This window comes from Myodes glareolus, chromosome 23, assembly GCF_982192425.1.
Source record: "Myodes glareolus chromosome 23, mMyoGla1.1, whole genome shotgun sequence".
NCBI lineage: Eukaryota > Metazoa > Chordata > Mammalia > Rodentia > Cricetidae > Myodes > Myodes glareolus.
Genome location: NC_142048.1, coordinates 52,859,432 through 52,882,177, shown reverse-complemented (window position 1 = coordinate 52,882,177; position 22,746 = coordinate 52,859,432). Strand labels below are relative to the sequence as shown.

At 42.5% G+C, this 22,746-nt stretch overlaps 1 protein-coding gene across 2 annotated transcripts in view; it reads right to left on the bottom strand.

Moving 5' to 3' along the window:
* Nucleotides 1-22,746, bottom strand: part of Csmd1 (CUB and Sushi multiple domains 1) — a 1,511,659-nt gene that overhangs the window by 256,972 nt on the left and 1,231,941 nt on the right. For both annotated transcript variants that reach the window (XM_087901170.1, XM_087901171.1), the window contains exons 22-23: nt 18,650-18,819; nt 13,402-13,558 (exon numbers count right to left, since the gene is read on the bottom strand). In XM_087901170.1, coding sequence (XP_087757296.1) covers nt 13,402-13,558; nt 18,650-18,819 — 327 coding nt within the window. The remainder of the gene's footprint in view (nt 1-13,401; nt 13,559-18,649; nt 18,820-22,746) is intronic.

Below are 22,746 nucleotides of genomic sequence, written 5' to 3'. Positions count from 1 at the left end.
ACTGTTGGTCTTGGTTATTTGTACCACTCCAGATTGTTGCCCTGCTTCAAGCTCCGCATTCCTTAGTGATTTGATACCTGTTTTCAGGTCCTTCAGTCCAATAGCCCCACATTGGATTCTATGGGAAGGTTTTTTTGCAGGTTGGTGCTTTCAAAAATGTTTATTTAATCACAAAGAAAAATCTGGCAATATTGCTTAAATTTACATAACCATCAAATGCCCTTATGCCAAGTATGTAAAGCAGAAGAAATGATAATTTTGAATTTGAATGAATTGCATGACTCTTATTTTTAAGACTTCATGAAGGATGAATGAACATGGGTAAGAAAAGCCAATCTTTGTCAACCCATGACCCACACTGCTGCTCCCTTCCTGACAAGGATTCCGGGTATTTGAGATTTGTACTGATCCTTGATGACCCTGTACAAGTGCAATGTATTGATGACAGATGAAGACAGTAACTGTTGTTTTTTATCACCCCCAAGATGGGGAGGGGTGAATTCCATCATCACTACTCCTATAAAACTTGACATTTTATAGTGTTTGGTGACATCACCTGCCAGCCTTCATTTTATTTCTACCCTAAGTCATAAGCCTTGACTGTCGGCTGCGGAATCAAAGTCTTTAAGCACCATTCCTTGGGTCCTTGTGCCTTCCTTCAAATCCTACTGACCAACAACACATACACCAGTTCTGAATGATGAAATCATAGCAAAAACAATTCTAGTTGGGAAGAATAAAGAGCAAATTGCTTATATAAGGGAAAAAACCCACAAACCTAAGAAAATCTATCTAAACAATTAGACAAAAGACCACAAAGACTAGTCCTGAGCTAACCCCAGGCAGTAGGGTGGACATGGTCTTGCAGATCAAGGATTCCCAAGTCCTGACCTTGGCAATTTTACATTAGCCCAGACTCAAACATCTAACGACCTCCCTAGGAACTTTTTTTTTTTTAAATAGCAGAGCAAATCTCCCAGCTTACTTTTGTTATGATATAAGCATTAGGAAGTTAGCAGAGGAGAGGACATAGCCAATTAAATGGTGGGAGATTGGGCTGCAAGCCCACCTCTATCTGCTGCTGGCCCTTTGACACTGAGATAATCAGACAGGCACCATCTCTGTCACTTCTTCCCCTAACTGGAGGAATGACGCTACCCAGGCCCTCCTTCTGAGAAGGGAGCAGTGACTGATATCCTGTTTTCGCTGCCGCCTCACCCCTACGCAGGCAGGAGTAGCGCAGACTTCAATGTCAAGGTGAAGCACATCCACAGAGGACACAGACCAACATCTTATTGGGAACGTTATCAGATTTGGCCACGATTGTTTTTTAATGTTACCCTACACTTTGTCTTAAAAGGGTACTGTGGGAATGAGACATTATAATGCAAGCCACAGATTGTCTGGTCAGATGGGGTCTTGTCTCATATATAGAACAGAAGTCTTAAAGGTAGTGATGCCTCCCTCTTTATGAAATATCTACTGTGTTTTACAATAAATATTGGAGTTCCTTCTAGGCTCTTTCAGCAGCCTGTGTCTCTATTGTATTTGAATTGCCACTGTGACATTTCCCCTGGAAGTCATTATGTCAAGAAATGGATTATACACCACATGGTTTTATGGGTTGGCTTTTCTCACAGAAGCAGAGTGAAAAGGCGGTATTCTGAGTGACAGGAAATAGACAAACATGTCTCCGTGCAGAGAAAGGGAAGGTTATGACGATGCAGTCACAGGAGTTGTGCGCCATACTCGCCACTCTCTTGACCTTCACGCTGACCCTCTTCATATCGTCACAATACAGATTTTACATAGCACCAGATATTCTGAGCACAGGATTTCTCTTCTAAAATGCAGAATATTTTGTGTGAAATCATCGGTTTGCAGCCCATTAAAATTATGGCTATTTTTCTTCCAAGTTGAATGTCATGACATGGTCCTCTAAAGAAAATTCATTGGGCCATGTCTTAACAGAAATCCCCAAATTAAACGTCATCAAAATAGTCATAACAGGTCCAAAATTCATAATTAATTATGGGAATGTAACTAGATACTGGAGGATGTCAATGTGAATTTTAGATAAAAATAAGAACTCTGTTGCCATTAAAAGTGCCCAGAAGCTCATCAGTTCTACTTCTAAGGAACTCATTTGTATGACGTAAACCACCTCACCGGGACCCATCCCTAACTCCATCCCTTTATTCTCCCTCCTCCATTACTCCCCTGGGCCCAGCTCACTACTGAGACTCTTCCACGAAATCCAATGATGTTCTCTACAAGAGTGGCGTTCAAACTAATCCTTAACTTGCCAGGCTCAAGTTGTCCCTTTAATTAACAGTATGAAACCCCAGTCCAAGCAAACCTCAGGCTCTGGATTTTGCCCTCATCTCCTGTGGGAAGTGAACCTTCCATGTTGTCAGGTTCACAGGAAGCCCTTGCTGCCACGGGATTAGCTCAGTCACTGTAACTAGATGACAATCCAAGCCACCTATTGTCACTACACCTGGGTCTTTCTAAGGATACTTGATAGATGAAGGAATTCTCGGTCCTTGTGCCTGAGTGTCTGGCTTAGCAGTCCCCCTGTGTCCTGAGCAGCTTTAACTGCTCCAACGTGTCAATATTCTGTCACACTCTCTTTGATCCCACTCCAGGGGGTGACATTTATCTCCTGGCTCAGTCCTACCTCCTGGTGCTTCATATACCTCTGCCTCCTCACAGACTTCTATATTATTCAACCGATGTGAAAGTGACTCATATTGGACTTCTAGGGCCTTGTATCTCCCTTAAATACATTAACATGGATCACATGCACACTGCCACACGACTCTTCTCCGTGATGCTTGCTTGCTAATCAGTATATAGACACACGATGGATCATAAGCAGATGATCATTTGGATAGCACATGGATGTACTGATAATAGATACACAGGCTATAAAAGCATAAAAATTGGTACCATATTGATAGACCGCAGATACACTGTAGGACAGGATGCTAAGAGACAAGAAGCTGTAGATACTTGCTGACATGTGGACCACATAGATACTTTGAACACAGACAATATATAGCAAGATTATTTGTCAGGGGCCATAGAACCATAACCAGCACTCGTGGCAGTAAGAGTCTGGCACACAGCAGAGGGGACTCAAGCAAGCTTAGAAGACAGAGCCTGGGCCTGCAGAGATAGCTCGGTGCATATGAGGGCTTGTTGGGTAAGCATGAGGACCACAGTTCAAGTCTCAGTGCCAATTTAAAAACGTGGATATTTCCATTCTCATATATAATACCAGCCCTATAAAGGCAGAGACAGCAACGCTGCTGTGGGTTCCTGGCTACCAGTCAGACTTCAAGTTCGGTGAGAAAGCTGCTCTCAAGGGAAGAAGACATGGTGGTAAGACAAGATGCTTAATGTTCTTTTCTGGTTTCTCTCTGCACATGCACACAGGTATGTGCATCTACACACATATAACACACTCCCATGCATGCACACATGCAAAGACCTTTAAAAATAAAAGGAAGAAAACGTACAATAACAGCAACACCTGGAGCAGTATTTCTTTTCAAACACCAACATCATGACCTTAAGACCCGGTATTGGTGCCACTTTTTACCAGAATAGGGCATGTACTTCTAATTCTTCTTAATTTGAAGTATTTTTCCAAGTTCCTTGATGATAAAAACCATGCTGCACAGGCTTATTCTTCTTTTTGGGTTCTTATTTCTATCCAAGTCTTACTGGTTACACGAAAGTTTCATCTCTCTGCTGCCACAGCTGCTCTGACAAGTGACTGTGACGGACCCTCAGAGACCACCCTGAAATCAAAGGTTTCTCTCCCACTTGCCCGCTCCTGAATAACCAATCAGAGATTTATATTACGTGTAAATTCTTGGTTGATGACTTAGCCATATTATTAGGTAACTCTTTGTGCTAAGAGGGCAGCTGGACCTGCAGAGTGCTTTCCTGGGCTTTGTTACCCAGGGCCTAACCCAAGAGGCTCTCGAGTTTGCATAGGAAAGATCAGAGAAGGAACGCTGGGAGGGAGACAAAGCCACAGGTCAGTAAATGCTACCAGAGGTTTGTGTAGGTCAAACAACAGCACTGGCAACAACATGGAAGAGGACTTTATAGCCTGTGTATTTCTGTCAGACAATATTTTGAAAATTATTTAAATTTATAAAATTATTCAATAATTTTATTTAAATTACACAATTATTCAGAAAATAAGATCACAATTTCTACCTATGGAGCATATGACTATGTGTGTATTCATCCATACTAAATCTCAGCTTATGAGTTTTAAAAGAGTCTCAGCCCTCATCGTAGCCTGTGAGACACTGAGGAAAACCCAGCTGTGACTCATGAGCTCCATAAGTGAATGAGTGTGAGCACTGTAAGTGAATGAGTGTGAGCACCATAAGTGAATGAGTGTGAGCACCATAAGTGAATGAGTGTGAGCACTGTAAGTGAATGAGCGTGAGCACTGTAAGTGAACAAGTGTGAGCACTGCAAGTGAGTGAGCACCATAAGTGAATGAGTGTAAGCACCGTAAGTGAATGAGCGTGAGCACTGTAAGTGAATGAGTGTGAGCAGCATACGTGAATGAGTGTGGACTGGATTTTTTTTCTTTTTCTTTTTCTTTTCTTTTGGTGCGGCAATTTGTTTAACACCAACAGAAAGTCGACGCACAGAGAACTACCTATTATTTTTAAAATATCTTCACAGAACTGCCTAGCAGCCAGCCATGGGAAAACATATCATGTTTAGGACAGTTTCCAGCAGTTTTCCCAGCTGCATTAATGGCTACTTGGGAGCAAAATCCTGTTTATATGAATACAGCCTATGCAGACATGATAGTGTCTCATGACAGCACTCTCAGACAATGTGTTATGTTTATCTCAATTTTAATCTCCATTGAAATTAAATAAAAATCTGTAACTGCTCCCATGGACCCCTGTGGAGGTTTATTTTCTTGTTTTCCTGTCTGTTCTATTCAGCACTTCGGCTTGGTTCACTGTATGGTTGCAAACAATTGTTTCCAAGTTCTAGTTTTCAAAGATTGTCAGTTATCACAGGAGAACATTGCCATGTCCTTGAGTCTCATTGATGGTCAGGTAGACGTTGGTAGCATCTCTATCAGAAGTAGACATTGACTTTGGATATGTATGGCAGAGGAAGGGGAAAAAATTACATCAACCTCATCTGGCCACCAGTCAGTTCTATAAAGTATTACCTGTCAATCTATGACCTCAAGGACTGTAAACATTGAATGTGTTGTACCCTCCTGCTCTTGGCCTTGTTGTGTGTTCTCAGTAATTGCATAGTATCTTTATCTGTGTACACTTCAGGTTCATTATATTTCCTTTTAGGGTGGGGTTGGGGAAAGGTCTCGTGTATTTCAGCCTGGCCTTCATTTCTTTATGTAGCTAAGGATAATCTTGAATTTATGGTTCTCATGGACCACTTTCTTAGTACCCAGATTGCGGGCATATGTCACCATACCTAGTTTTGTGTGATGCCAGGGCTTAAACCCAGGGCCTTGTTTATGCAAAGCAAGCACTGTACCCAGCTGAGAGCCATTCTCATCCCATCACAACATCTCTGGGTTATTATTAAGCACAGGAGTGCGCATAATTATTGTGGCCTTGCTGTGATTGAGGTGAGATTCACATCAGAAGTGGAGATGCATGGTCTACTCTCTCAGTGTAACAAAGAACTCCCATATCCTCCAACCTTACTGTGAGAATTAGCCTTTCAATCCAGTTATCCCCCACTAACCTCAGGGCTCCAAGCCTAGGAATGAATGACTTTTCTACAGACACCAGCTATTGTCACTATTTCTGTTTGCTTTAAATTATAATTGCAGGGAGACTTTCTATGTCTTAGGGTTTCTTCAAATTACTTAGGAATAGGCAGTCTTCCCAGTATAAGTCATAATAAACAATGCAGAATAGACTCGAAGTTTTGGAAGGCTTCCTATTCTCCATGTATCTCACAATAACTATGACACCTCTAACCCAAGGTGTCTTGTTCTCCCTATGTAAAAAACAGCAAAGAAAGGCTAGGAGTTAGAACTGATGTTCCCCCACTGCCTCTGACCTTCTAGAAGACACCCAAATCCCTAAATGGCACTAACAGTAATGCTAAGGTCAGAGGGTGAGAGTATCTCCACACATGCAAGCAATCTGATCATTTGCTCATCCAATATCATGGAGAAGATCAGAGGTAGCCTGTGTCTTCCATACTTTGAGACAAAGCCTCTGTGATTTGAGAGGTGAGAGGGGAAATGACCACCAGTAGCCAGGCAAATGCATAATGGCAGCTTTGTAAAAGAAGAGATAGCTAAGCACAATAAAGAATGACCAGAATCTGAGGCAAGGACACAAGGAGCAGTTTCAGGGACCAGAAGGATGGACATCATCCACCCAGAGAAAGCTGGCCCTTGGATGGATACATTATGGACCAGTGACTGTCCCCATTTCCCTCTTCCAACGAAACAGTGATCCGCATGTGATCTGAACCCAGGGATCCACTGGGGTCCAGCTTGTCATTCAACAATACCCAGAACCATTCAGTGCTGTCGTGGTAAGGGTGCTCTCGGACAGCCCTTTGCTGAGACATGTTGTCACCCTGTCTAGAAACTGTGCCGTAGAAGAGCCCTGTGAGACAAGAGCCCCGCCCTGCTAACTGCTCCTTTACCTCTGAGGTGACTTTCCCCACTATCTCTCTGTGTTTGTCTCCTGGAGAGCTCTTTGAACTTCAGACATTTCTCTACAACATTCTGGAAGCATTTACGATTGTGGGCTGCCCATCCTACTGCCTGTCCTTTTGAAACAGGAAATGACAAATGAAACTTGTAACAATGGCATGGTGCCACACCAAGAAAAGCAAGTGGCTTTCAAAGGCTTCTTGGGGTCATTTTGTGGAAATCAGACATCTGGTTCTCTCAGAGTTTCCCAAAGCAGCATCCCCTCCTCCTGTGACTTAATATGCTGTCAGGATGCCAATTTCCTAATTTAAGATAACTAATGGAGTCAGTCCGTGCTAGGATCCCCATGTCCACACCAATAAATCACCCTCTTTCTACAGGAAGAGATGCCTTGACATTCACACCGTAATGAGGGCGTCCCTTGAGAAGTGTGAAATCAGGGAGGACGTTAGTTCAAAAAACCCAACACTGAAGGCAAGTTGGCCTATTTACCATACCACTGTAAAAGCATGAATGCTCACAGCGCCATTGAACTTGAGCTTCCTCTGGGCCAGTCTCTCCACACAGTTGTATGTCTGGTCATCCCTACAGAGCTCCCGCATGGAACATGAATCTGCCTGTCCGCTCTTCTACTGCCTGTGAGGACACCTATGTGATCAAGGCGATCCCTTAGGGGATCTAAAAATATACCACGCAACTACTTAATATATACATACTGATGTCCAAGTATTGATGGTCAGGGCTACTGCTTATGAGTGTGAATCCAGGAGGCTGGCTTCATCTATTCAGGACTCCGTAGATGGTGGTGGCACCCAAGGGCCATTTGTAACCATACTAACCCTCTGAAGAGTGGCATCTGGGTCACTGTGAGCTCACCCTTCTCAGACTCCCAGGCTTCTGTGTGACTTCTCTGCTCACACACTGTGTTCCCCACCTTGATGAGGAAGTCCTGAAGGCCTCTGTGATCAGCTCCTCACAAGGTTGCCTAGATCTTTCCGCTTCTCCTGCACACACATCGTCTACTCTACTGAGCTTCCCTACATGCTCTCCTGCACTCAGAGGCCCTTTGGCTCTCCACATCTTTACTAGACTCTGAATATCTCTTCTGGAAAGTTCCTTTGGTTTTTAGCCATGTCTCCTTTCTGCTAACGCTTATTCTTACTGAAGTTTCTGTGTCAGTGACATGAGGTTGACCGACATGATCCTCCATAAGAGCATATCCGATTAAAGCAAACAAAAGATGGAGACAAAAGATTTGGAGCTTTTAGGACACAGAAGAAAGAACAATATTCCTGATTAGGGAAACAAAGAGTAGGCAGCTTTTGCATAGAGATGTCTAGCACTAAGAACTTTTTCTCATGGATATTCTATCCTTCAATCATGCTTCCTTTTTTCTGGAAGACTCTATCTGCTGTCAATACACACACACACACACACACACACACACACATGCATGTACAGACATACACAAATACACATACAGACACATACATACATGCACAGACACAAACACACACAAGCACACACAATCACACACACATACACACACACGGCAGGATGGTGGGGAACCAGCAGAAACAGAGACAGACAGACAGTCATACGAGCATGTGCACACACACACACACACACACACACACACACACACACACACACACAGTAACAATATGCCAAAGATAAACCTTAAACAAACGTGATGCACAGTTGGGTACATTGATGAACTCCTTTCACTACATCATTCTCTAGGAATTGGAGCCATGACCGGACCTCTCCCATGTCTGCAAAGATGCCCAATAGCTGAGCATGTATTATAATCATCTCTGCACACAGATGACAGCCTCCTTTCTCCTGACCAGCTTCATAGACACTGCACTTGACCCTTCAGCATCAGGTCCCCCTAGCAGGAGCCACAGTTGACTCAGCACAGCACTAACTGCTTGTTACCTACACAACATCTGTCACTGGTTACCTGTAAGAAGGATGTCCCCAGGCAGATGTCTTTGCACTCTATCTATCTATCTATCTATCTATCTATCTATCTATCTATCTATCTACCTATCCATCTATTTGGTTTTGCAACATAGGGTTTCTCTGTGTAACAGCCCTGGCTGTCCTGGAACTCCCTTTGTAGACCAGGCTGGCCTCAAACTCACAGAGATCTACCTGCCTCTGCCTCCTGAGTTCTGGGCCAAAAGGCATGTGCCACCACCACCTGAACTGAAAAGTATTAGTATGTGTGTGTGTGTATGTGTGGTCTGTATATGAGGGTGTGTGTCTATTTGTGTGGGGGGGGGCAGCAATGTCATGTATATATGAAAGAAATATCTTAATAATGAACTCCTAGCTTAGTCACTTGAGAAGGGGTTTTTCATGGAACCTTGGGCAAATCTGACAGCTAATAATGATCCTTTTGTATGTCTGCCCTCTGCATATATGGGGTCATAGGCATGTAGCCAAGCCTGTTTTAATATATTCTGGGGTTTGAATTCAGGTCCTCCTCTTTATGTACCAAGCACTGATCCTCTGAAATTGTCTCCCCAGCCCAGTGAAGAGTTCTTAAGAGTGGCTATTCCAGAGATGTTCTTACAGAATTTCAAGAAGACAATAATTTTTAAAGATAATTATGAATTCATGATAGGATGTCAAAACCATTTTCTAATCATTTTCTTTAAAACATATTTGTTCAAATATTAAGAAAACAAAATAGCCCACAGTCAACTGTAGTTTCTGCTGATACCCGAAGAAGCTTGTAAATGCTCTCAGAATGCAAGACAAAAACATCTGTCGAGTGGAGTTCTTCCTCCTCCCTGCCTGGGCCAGATGGTGGGGGCCTTTGGTGCGCCACAGGGCTTAGCTTGGAAATGAGGAAAGGAGCAACCTGCACTACCTTTTGGAACACCGTGGAGAATGGATGAAGTCCTGAGCAAATGTGAATTTGCTGATATGGGCACAGCTGTGTCAAGGACCCCCATGCCTCAGACCCATGGAAACGGCAAAGTCATCCCCAGGTCCACGCGCAGATGCTGACAGTATACACAGAAAGTAAGGACAGCAGCTTCCTCTTCCTGCATCTGCCGCTGCCTCCTCTTCCAACCGTTTGCAATTAACCTGCCTCCTCCACTCAGATGCACAGGATAAGCACATTGAGTTCCCACGCTGCAGAATGTGCAGCTCCATTAGAGTACATGACCTGCCCCATCCCAGCCTTTCCACACGTGTGTTTGTCTTTCATTTTTCCCTCTTTGCTGCAGTTTGGTCAAAGCTGTGCAAGTCTGGGCAGATCATTCGTCCCTGTAAGGTGTGGAGGGACACAAACTGGACATTGCCATAACTGATCTAAAAGGAGATTATGCGTAATAGATCCAAGATCTGGTGATATCATGGGAGTATGCCATCTGTCAGGCCAGAGCACCCTTGCAGGATGAAGCAGTGTTTCCAATTCAGGTTTACTCGCAAGCGTTGCTTTGGTTTCCTCTTTCTACCCCTTAATATTAATTACTTACCAGATGACTAATTTACATATCTATTGCAAACAGGCCACATCTTGTTCTTTTCTCTATCACCGTGGCCGGTGTTTTTGTCTACATCAATATCAATCAGTAAACACATTTTCTTTTCAAGAGCATTCATATAAAAATGTTTGCAAGTAAGTGTGCCAGCAGTTCTGGGTTTCAGTCATAAATTGAGATTTGGGGCACTGCCACACCATTCCTTGTGTGAAACTTCGAAAAATCCCTTTAAGAGCTGAATAAATGTTTAACTTTATTGAAAAAAAAATAGTGACTTAGCAAGACCTCAGCATCCAAAGTAAAGAGTCGCATGAACCTGTTCCAAAGGACACGCAAATACCCTGTGCCTGTTTCTAAACACCTCACTGTGCTCACTGAGCTCTGCGTTCACCCCGTGATTAGTGTAAAACACCCACATGTGTACATTAACGGATGCAAAACCTGTCCATCCTTGATATTTCCCCCAGTGAGGCAAACCTAGCAAGAAGTGATTACAGGTCAGCTGAAAGTAGTTGTGGTCACCCGTGTTCCCTGCTTCAGGGATCAAACTTTGTTTGAGGTATTGGGTCGCATTGTGGGAGCTTGGGATTTCTTCAATCTAATGATTGAGTGCTTAAATCTTGGGCTTTAATGAGAAATCAATACTTTTGATTATACAACCATTGTCACCATCCTGTCTATATTACCGCTATATCTCCCATGTGACAGACAGCATGACCGTGTTCTGAGACAATGGTACAAACGAGACTCCCAGGCTTGGGCTTCTGCAGGCATGAACAAGGACGTGTAACTGCAGGTGAGGGGAGAGAGGTCAGTTCTCTTGCCAGAAGAAACGACTGAGAGTCCAAGATCAACTGACATCTATACCCCTTTTTTCTGGTTATTGGACATCTGACTTTCTGTGTACTTAAAAATGTCCTATAACTACAAGATGCCCATACACAGGTGGGCAATAGATTGATTCTTTCAGAAAGATTCTCAGCGCAGTTGGAGGAGCCAACGGCTCTTTGCTGTGCTGATGTCAAAGAGAAATCTGGAATTTCATTATTTTTTACAAGGGCAGGTGTGAGCTGGGAAGACCACACTGCAGAAGCGTTGTCAATGATGATGGTTGTCACCACAAACACAACACAACCATCCAGGCACTACCAGCTCCAGGGATTTAGAGACCAGGGGATCTCCTAAATGCTGTTACAAAAGGGGAGGTGATTTGTGATTTCACAAAGATTTCTGATCTCACAGCCAGTCACTTGAAATTCCAACATGGGTGAATACATATGCCCTGTTCACACCCATGAGAACACATAACTGGATACCCGTAGGTAAATAGTCACACCAGTTAGAGACAGGAAGCAGTTCCAGTGTTTGAAAATTATTGTCATAATGCAAGTCAGGCCTGATGCCTTTCCTAGAATAGTCTTGGGAGATGCTGTGGGAGCTTTAGTCGCCTGTAGGCTGGGAACAGTGTGCTTGGCAAGTGACAGAAGAGCAGGCGTCACCTAGGTGACAGTTTCCTGATCATCAGTAAAGAAGCATGACAGGAGATGTGGCTGGTGAGAAAAGGTACCAAAAAGGTGATTGTTGGCAAGAGAACTAGAGGGCCGCCTAGGCAGGTGTGGGCATGCAGTCTTCTATAATTACTCTCAGAACACAATTGAAAGAATTTCCAAAATGTTTTCTCCAATCAACCTGTGTCCTCCAAGATGAGGAGCTGGCACGTGGGGATGAAGACACCCAATAAGGAAAGAAAAGCCATCAAACATGATGGATAACATGAGACTGGAAAGGGATCACTCAAGCAAGCGCCCCACCTGCATGCATATCCACAGGGGCTTTACAAGAAACTTTTAAGTGGAATTCAACCAAAGAGATGTATAATCAAGATTCAGCCCTGTGATGTGCCCTGCGACTTACTACATGTGTGTATTAGTTAACAACCCTTCCTGTTTACTGAGTCATTTCAATGGCATTATCCACAAACAGGGAACAGTGCCTTTCCTATACAACTGGGCACTAAGCCCACCTTTGTCTGAAGTTCTTCAATTCTTCAACTGCGATGTCATCTACAGAGGAGGTCCTGAAGTAATTCATCTTCCTGTTAGACACCTGCACTAACTTAGGATTCAGGTGTGGGACTGTAACCTTCCCTGTCCCCAATGTGTTTATCTTTCAAACAGAGGCAGCAGCTCTGACAAACCCTCATGAATTTCCTGATTAAATATGAAATTTTCAATCTTCTCAGGCCCCAGAGTCAATATCACAAAGCCGCAAACCATCAGATCAATGGAAAACTAGGTTACCTGAGATTTACTCAGCATCTTAATTGATCCTTTATTGATACAAAGTGGTATATACCCTTATCCTCGCCAGGGACAACAGCCTGGAACATGCATGTGTATATGTGCTCATATGGATAGATGAATAGGATTGTATACATATTTAAGTATACACAGAACACTGCAGATATGGCTCTGTAGCTAACTGTGTGACTGCTATACAGAGAACTTGGGTTCAGTTCACGGTGCCCATATCAGGTGATCTGGAACAATCTGTAACTTTGGTTCCAGGGACTCTAACACCCTCTGGCTTCTGCAGGCACTTCCACTCACATGGCACACATAAACTCACATATGCACACACACACGTACATATAAATAAATATAATTCAGTGTTAAAAGATAACATATATACGATCTGTATATGTACTATATAGCAATCATTCAAAGATTATTAATCATTTTAACAAATACTCTCTCTAAATATTTCATATGCCCAATTGTTATAGGTTTGTATATGTGCCTATTTGTATATGATTATATACGTATGTATAAACACCATAATCAGTCCTTCAAAGAGTACTGGTAATTATACCAAATATCCTCTCCACAATCTTCGACATGCACATTCATCAGGTTTTGATCAGATTCATTATACAAAAGTCTTTATTTTTACACCCAGTCTGCTTTTAAATGTTACAAGATGTTTCCTTTTCAGGCCAAGCTGTTTTATTTTAAAGTAGGAAGCCTTCTCTGTGCACCAATGTAAAACTATGGCCTCTATTAAAATGCCCGAGTTACCGCCTCGTCAACAATGGAGATAATTAAAACTTCAAGTCATTTTAAGGCTAAGTAGTAGGTGTGCTGTGACCTAACAAAAGCCAAGTTAATGTTTGCCGTTGGTCGGGCTACTCACTGGTGTAGGTGAGCTGGAAGCCTTGGGCGGTGTCTGACCCGTTGGTGTTGAACTCCAGCCGCAGGTGGTTGGAGGTGCTGTTTAGCACCAGCCCCAGCAAATCACTTTTTGTGAAGACACCCAGTGATCGCGAGGAACTGTCCTTTCCGTCATAAACCTGGGGAAAGGATGCAGAGGAAGCTGTGCGGTTAGGCAGCAATTTTAACAAGCCATTTGAAACTTTAAGGATGCAGTTTCATTCAGAACTTCGAACTTAGTCGACAGAAATCCAGATGGATGACAGAGCTAAATAATCTATTTTCTTTCCAGTTTTCTTTTCCCATTCACATCACAGACAAAAGAGTCCTAGTTCCATTTTTGGTCAGATCATTTCCCATTCATTGCTTTGAAGGCCAATTTTCATCTTTTTAAAAATTAAGTAAATATCTCTGCATTTCTGGGTCTCATTGCAAAGCATTAGGGGTAGCATCAGCCGCGGCACAGGTATCTCACTCTCTCTTCCCCTCTGTCTATGCACTGAACCACAGCAGCGTTGAAACCATCACCATTTGTAGTCTGGCATGCGAATGTACTGTGGTAAAAGGGTCCTATCACACAGCAATGTAGAGCTTGCTACGAAATCCTACGGATGTGAGATTGTTTCTGAGTAGTGTGGAGTTGAGAGATGTAATCTCTATGAGGAGAAAGAGAGCCCAGAGCTTGGCTCAGAACAGACTTTGGGGATAAGGGTGCAGAACAGAGGGTTAGGGTGAAGTGTGCAGTCTCACCTCTGTGGAATGAGCCCCACACACTGGATGGTTACTTTATGCTGAGCCTGTGACACTTATCCCTCCTGTCCCAGCTGAACTCTTCCTGCCAAAAATCTGACTCTATCTTAGACATTGGGTCACACTGAGTATGACAGTCTTTCCTTTTTTAGTGGTGGTGGTGTGCAGATTGGGAATGGTGTCCTTTTCCTCCCTCACCAAGAGATGAAAACCTTGTGGGTAAAGTTCTCATGGAAAGAAGACTAAAAATGCAGTAGATTCTCTTGAGGAGAATTTAGCATTTCTTAAAGAGCCTACACATGGTCACCAGAGAGGTCTACAGCTTCGACTGATGTCTGGTCCACTCCTACTGTTGCCCCCCTCACAGAATTTGTCTTTCTGCCGATAAACCATCTCGAGCAATGGTTCTCTGCCTTCCTAATGCTGTGATCCTTTACTACAGTTTCTCATGTTGGGGTGACCCCCCAACCATAAAGTTATTTCATTGACTTCATACCTGTAATTTTGCTACTGTTATGAATCTTAATGCAAATGTCTGATAGGCAGGATATCTTATGTGCAACCCATACAGGGGTTTAGACCTATAGGTTGAGAGCCACTGGTCCACATGCTTTCATCAGGTCCATTTCCCACCCACTGTAGAATTAAAAGGCAGGAAAGATCTCAGACGCGCAGGTAGCAGAAGGTTACAAACTTTATTGAAAGTGAAGAAGAACACACTCACATATACAAAGAGGGAAGGGCAGAGACAGAGACACACAAGAGACAGGCAGAGAGACACAGAAAAGGACAGTCAGAGAGACTCCCCACAAAGTGGGAAGAAAATTCAGAAATCAAAACCCATTTTCCCCGAGAGGGCTGTGGTTTTAAAAGTTTCTGGTGGTCTAGGATAGGAATCCTCTCTCCTACCCTTTATTTTGGGTTTATTGGTTTAGACAAAGAAATGGGAGCTGATAGGTCCACAGCTTCAGGTGAACACATTTAGGACAATTCTTGAACATATCCGAGCAGCCACGACCAGTCACTGGCAGGGGAACTGTGCCATCTCTTTGTCCTCGGTCAGGAGGCTAAGGAAGAGGGTGAAAGTTTCTCGTCTTTATTATTAGTCTGCAGGCTCTTTCCCTAGCTGTCTGCCTGCCAAGGATCTGTCTAAGTCCTAGTTCCTCGCAGTCACCTCTCTTCCACAAGGCATGAACCATATGTTGCTCAACAGAATGATCTCACCTACATGTACTCATCAAAAGACAACACATTCAGAAAAATACTTGAGCGATTATTTCACTTCACTGCAATTAAACATGCAAAATACTTGAATTCTAGAAGAAAATACCATTTCTTCACTGAAAGGCTATTGTCATGGGCTCTTGTTCTAAGAATAGACATTACTTCAAAATGTGGCTTTGTCAGATGTAAGAAGAGCCCCTACACTCATTATAATGGGTTATCTGTCCAAGAGAAAATGTCCAGGTCCCTCTGAAAGCCCCTGGGTCCTGTCATATACCAGGCCATTCTCCATCTTATGGGTGTGCCTGTGAAAGTGTGAGGACAGAGAGTAAAGTACGCACAGATGAGCCCATTGCTCAGTATTGAACCCATCTATATAGGGCACAATGGAACCCTTGGCCAAACTCTCAGTGGTCCGTGGGCAGTAACTCATTCATAGTGGAATAGTCTAGATAGGAAACTATTGAAGAAAGTCCTTAAACATTGTGACAAAGATGCTAAGGTGTAGCTCTTCACAGTTGATGCCTTCTGGTGGGGTAAGTAGGAAAGGCCTCAGTTATTTTAAGGGGGATGCCACTGGGAGTTTGGCCATCCTCCAGTGAGTATATGAGCAACACGAATTGGAGTGGTGTATCTTTTTTCTTTTTTTTTTTTTTTTTTTGCACGGGAGGTCACAAGGATAGAAGGGAGGACCTAGGAATAATGGGAGGTGAGTGTGATTGGGATGCATTGTATAAAATTCCCAAATAATCAATAGAAGTATTATATTGAAAAAAAAGAACAATAAAAAGCTTGCGTAATTGTCACTATTCTCAGGACACCAAGTCTTCCAGCCCTGTTCACGTCACCAGAACTCAAGCTCTGTGCCCAGCTGTGAACATCCCTGGATGAGCTCTCAGACAGTGAGGCAGGCAGAGGGCCCACAGTGAGTGACTGGAGCTGTTTGGTTGCAGAGTGAAAATGAGGCTCACAGTTGCCTTCACTCACAAAGACAAAACGATGGACTACGCTAGTTCTCAGGATGTGCTTGGCTGGGGCCCCTCAGCCACAAGCTAAGAGTACCTGTGCTTGTCAAAGGAAGCAGTTTGGGGTCTCCTGTTCCACACTCTGTGATAAGGATCTAGGCTTCCACCACCTCCCGCTACCACAGTTTGGCATTTAGTTGGTTCTTAGGCCCACAGGGATGGACCCCTATCGGTCACAACTCATTTTGTGACACCTAGAGTTTCAGCTGAGCCCTGGAGGTCTTTCCAGGACACCTGCTTCCTTGCAGACAAGATGACTGAGTTCTTTCCTCTGTTCACATTGTGTGTGCCTGTGAGTGTGCAAATAAAATCAAAGTCCTTATTGCTGGGCCACAGTGGTGTAAAGGATGAGTGTGAGTAGCCTGTGCCCCTAAGAAGATGATTTAAGTTGAAACAGATTCCTTAAATATAAAGAATTTATGATAAAACTCAACAAATCCTGAGGAAAAAAATGCAACAGCGTTTTAAATGTTGAACAGTTTCCCTGCAACTCAGTGTGGTAAGCAAAAATGTTTCCTTCTTTCTTATAATGTTTTTTACCTATTTGTGTATAATTAACAAGCTTCCAAATGGAAATTCTTTCCTCCCCTGTGCTCCAATGTTGTTGAGCAGCACGCATTTCACTCTGTGTTCCTCAACAGTCCCCCAGCACACCCCGCACACATTTAAGTCTTACCTAAGAGTTGATCTCAAAGGCATACTTGACTTTTAAATTTGAGGTTATCAAAGAGTCTAGAAACTTCCTGCTTGCACCCTCACTTTCTTTAGTGAGACTGCTTGTTTCCTGGCGTAATTATAGCCCTTCATGCTGTCAGCATGAGACCATGAAAGTTTATTGAAATGAAAGAAGAACCAGGAAAGAAAGTGACACTGTTAAGTTATGGCACTGAGAACTAGCCCATCCTGGGCAGGGGAAGAAGGAAGACCAGCTAATACATAGGAGTCTCTGGCCCAAGCATGGCACAACTCCTGAGGTTAGGTAGAAGCACAGAGGGGCACATTCAGCCCCAGGTGAAGGGATAACAGCAGGGGGTGGCCGCTCTCTCCTCTGAAGTGACTCTCAACCCTCTCATAGCTTAATGGGAGTAAAAGCCACAGCATCTGAGAGGTGCCCTTGCTGTGTTCCCACAGCTGACTCTACCTTAGCAAATCTGCACCCTTAGCAAGGACCTGAGAATATCATCAGCACAGTTTTCCATTGACACACACCAACCCTGTGGCCTGAGAACTGCTCCATTCTCTCTGGAAGGAGAAGGGAGTGAGCTCCATGGTTTCTGCATTTTTATCTCAAAGCCTTGTTTATCACTGTCTTGGGGCTGAGTCTGCCACGTCTGCCTTCCTTTGCTAGGTCCTGGAAGGTCCTCAGTTCCTTGAAATAGTTACCAAAGACAAGTGAGCTACTGGAGAAACATCAGCATTAAGCATGCTTCTCCTAGAGCTGGGATCTGACCAGCTAGGACCTGGTATCCCACTGTTGTGTGCTGAGACTCTGGCTCACCCAGAGCCTTGTTTATGCATAAGGGCTGAGCTCCGTTCATCACTATATGAGATCTTTCCCCATCTAAGTGTAGTGGCCACATTTGACAACTAAAAATAACTAGGGGAAAGAGTGGACAGGTTGTTCTGTCCATTTTCACAGCTACTATTATGCATTACCATAACATTGAAGCTGCCAGAACAGTTGGTGTCCTTGCATGCTCACACACGAGGAAACCAAGTCTCAAATTAAATTATCTTCTCAAGACACATGACTTAGCAGTGTTGGTCGATTGTTCCAGAGATGATTTCCAAGTCTACACAGGCTACTATGCTACAATTTCTCAGATAAACAGGATTAAATAACATGTAAATCAAGGTATATCAATATGTCTGTGTAAATTGGCATAAAGATAAATGCTTTGATCAATACAAGAGATGGTAAATATATACATATGTGATAAATAGGTGATAAGTAGATAATTGATATATCATTCCTAGATAGACAGATGGTTGATAATAGAAGACAAATCAACACAGATAAGAAATAGATATAGATAACAAATAGATAGAAGATACAGACACAGTAGACAGACAGATGGTAGATATATAATAAGCATAGAGATAGACACAAATGGACAGACACACGGACAAATAAATAGATCAAATATAGCTAGCAGATAACAGATGCCAGGTAGCCTGGTGATTGGTTCCTTGGAATGAAAAGACTCCATTTCAGTCTATGAAGTATCTTACCTTTAGAGTGTCTCCTTCGAAGAGCTGAAAGGTCCTGGCTCTGAGATGGATCCCCTTGCCGGCTTCCGTTTCTATTTTATAGATACACTCATGGTTATTATCGTAATTGGATGGGAAATTTGGAGACAGTAATGTTCCTTCATTTCCTTTGACACTTGCTCCACATTCAGCTAAAATAAACGGGACATTAAAAAAGAGGATTCAAAAGTGGAATTATTGATTAAAGTAGATTAAAGACTCCAACAGAATGACTCTCCAACCTCTATCAATGTACACCTGCTTCCCAAGGATATTCTCAAAAGCAGATTAGTGACAGGTTTTTAGTGCTTTACAACTCGGCTGGAAACACATCCCATTCATCTCAGTTCCAGGTTTTTTCTATTTCCACTAACTATATGATGCGTCTACTCAGATCCTGCACATTGCCGGGTAGAAGTTTTCGAATAAAATCAACATGCTCCAAGTGCCATGGTCTCTTCATTGTACCTCCTTTCTGACTCTTTATTGACCCAGGCCGACTTATCTGGTTTACTACTATATTGATGTAATTTTCCTTTGCTTAGGCTGTGTGACACCAACTAGGGTATGTTAAAGGGGGAACCTAAAGGCAGACAAAGCCACCAAATTATCTGGTCACATGGCATAGAGCTCAGATTACATTTGGGGATAGAAGAGCATTATGTGACAGGGATAGATTGCTCTCCCTTTTCATAATGAAAAAAAGGAGTCACTAACTTCCAGCACCAAATTTGCATGAAATAAAATACCTTTAGTCAAGGTAAAGCTGACAGTAAATGGGACTCAACTTTCTAGGAAGCCTGAGGAAACCATATAAGTATGTTTTCTCGTCTATGAAAATGAAGAATTCCATTCAAGAACTCCCTCAGCTCTAAAATGTTGAAGGGAAAATAATTACTAGTAAACAAAAGTAGCACACGCCACCACCACCACTGCCACCACTACCACAGCCATTGTCATCATCATCGTCGTCATTATCACCATCATCACCATCATTACCATCGTCATCATCATCACTATCATCATCACCATCATCATCACTATCATCACCATCATCATCACTATCATCATCACTATCATCATCATCACCATCATCATCACCATCATCATCACCATCATCACAATCATCATCATCACCACCATTATCATCATCATCATCACCACCATTATCCTCATCACCATCATCATCTTTCATTACCACCATCATCATCATCATCACTATCATTATCATCACTATCATCATTATCATCACTATCATTATCATCACTATCATCATTATCATCACTATCATCATCATCACTATCATCATCATCATCATCACTATCATCATCATCATCATCACTATCATCATCATCATCACCACCATTATCATCATCATCATCACCATCATCATCACCATCATCATCTTTCGTTACCACCATCATCACCATCATTACCATCGTCATCATCATCACTATCATCATCACAGCATCATCATCACTATCATCATCATCATCATCATCATCATCACCACCATTATCACTATCATCATCATCACCATCACCATCTTTCATTACCACCATCATCATCATCACCATCACATCATCATCATCGCTATCATCATAATCATCACACCATCATCATCACCACCATCATCAACATCTCTGCATGGGCAGTGTGTCTGGGGACCCCAGGCCTCTGTCACATAAACTGCCTGGTGCCTGATTTGAAGTGGTTTATTTTCCTTGTTTCAGTCACAATGGAGCAGGATTTCCCTGGCCTCCATACCATTCACAACCATCAAACTTTTAAGTGCATTTTGTTTGCTTGTTCTGTTTTTCCTCTCCATGACGAACTTGCCAGGTAGAGAATTTTTACAGGCTGAGCAGTAACAATCTTAGGTAGGTGCAATCCATCATGCTAAGGTTAAATTGCAACCTGCTTCAGGCAGACTGTTTAAAAATTAAGCCTATTCAGTCTGTAAAGATGGACACAGCAAATAAAAGTGGAAATAAGCCAAAGAGCATGAGAGGTCTCCTGAGCCCTGATGCTTCATCCCAGGGAGGAAATCGCTACAGAAAACAAAGCACCCACACTCCAATTTTCTCTCTGTAGAGGACAGTTCCTACCTCCCTTCCTGTCTGCCTTCCCCCATCCTCACGGGTATTTGTGGGCTGCAGGTTCACAGTTTGCATCAGCTGAATAGACTTATCCAGAACCCACCTCCCTGTCCTATGGAATCGTGGAAAGTATAAAGCCTCTCTGCCGTTCACACTGGGTATTTACACCTCGTATCCAGACGGTACCCTGGAGAACTAAGCTTATGGGAATGAACCACGGACAGGCCATGAAATCTGTGCTAACATGTAAATTTAAAATTTAGTTTCTTGTTACATTGCTGTTTTCAACTGCATTTCTATTAACACAAATGAAAACTAATTATTTTTCTTCTTCCACAATAATAGTAAACAAAGTACATGAAAGATAAAAAACAAAGCAACAACAAAAATAAGTGCTCAGAAAATTGCAAAGTTAACTGATCCGAGTGCTGAAAATTCATTGAGCTTTGTTCAAGGGATCCACTGTGACCTCCTTATCATCACAGCAACTAAATGGTTTTTTTAAAAGTCTTTTAAGGTTTTTCTATAGCTCATTTAATATTTCCCTGAAGTTGTGGGATATCATATCCCTTGATACAAATCATTTTTTTATTTACAGAGGACCCTAACAAAACAGTAATAAAAATTGAACTCCTTTTGAGAGCTTTAGTCTTAAATTGATTCAAATGAAATGAGCTGTAATGGGCTGGGATCAACTGACTCTGGCATTCACCGTCTACGCAGAGTGTCACCCTGGGAATCAAGTGCGCTCATACACCGAGAGCAGCTGCAGCAGATGACGCCTGCAAGGCCAAGCAACAGAACCCACAGATCCACACTGCTCAGATGCAGGCTGCAAGGCTGACACCACCATTCTCACGGACAATCTATATGGATTAACAAATATTCAATAATAGGAAAGTTATTTTGTTGGAGATGCTGATTCCTTCGTATTTGATCATATGGAATATAGCTTTTCAATATGCCTATGTGATACTTAAACTGGAGGCAGGCTTAAGTCACCTCATAGACTTGCTCCTCTGCATAGCATCGAGGCCACAAAAGGTCAGACAGGTCACCGGTTTGAAGATGTGACCATTGGGAAATGAGATATATGTCTGAAGCTATTATAGTTTTGTGAAAATTATGGTGGAGCCTCTGGAATTGTTGTAAAAAGGACAAAACTAATAATTCACTTTTATTTACATAGACACTTGATTTGGAGCAGGGGTATGGAGAACAGAAGAAGAAAAAAGCAGTAAAATAAAAGTAATAATATCTACTTCCCCATCACTCAAAGGCAATTTATCCTGACATTCAGATAACCATGCTATCAATGGATAAATCATTAAGAATAGACAGAAGTAAAAAATTCAGCTATTAATTTTTTTATAACAATGTGAATAAAGTGACTGAAAAGATAGCTCAGGAGTTAAGAATACTTGCCACTCTTGGAGGGGGCCAGCAGTCCCCAGCATCCACATTGAAAGGCTCGAAATTACAGTTAATTCCAGCTCTGAGGAACCTGTCACCCTCTTCTGGCCTCCAGAGACACTTGCATATATATGTTCATATACATATAGTCACAAATAAATAACAAAAACAAACCTTTTTAAAATTTGTAAACACGTAATCAAAGAGATATAAAGGAACTAAAGAGTCAGGGGATGAAGACAATGACATCTAAACAGAATGTCCAATGATTTAACACTAAATTTAGTGCTAGAAGAAATACACAGAGTCAAAAACCCAGGCAGGCTACTTTGCCTTTTCATGTCTCTCTAAAGTATTTGCAACCACTGGACACTGGAGAATAGGTGAGGTTTTGTATTCTTGTAAAGGACCCTTTGTCCAGAAAATATTGTTGGATGTGTATTTCCATTAGAATATACAGCTCAAGTTCATTCATTTTAAAAATGTCTGTACTATATCCTGTATAGTACATATTTCCTAGATACACTCAGCCTGAAATCACTGGGGTGGATTGTAACTTTTGGCCAG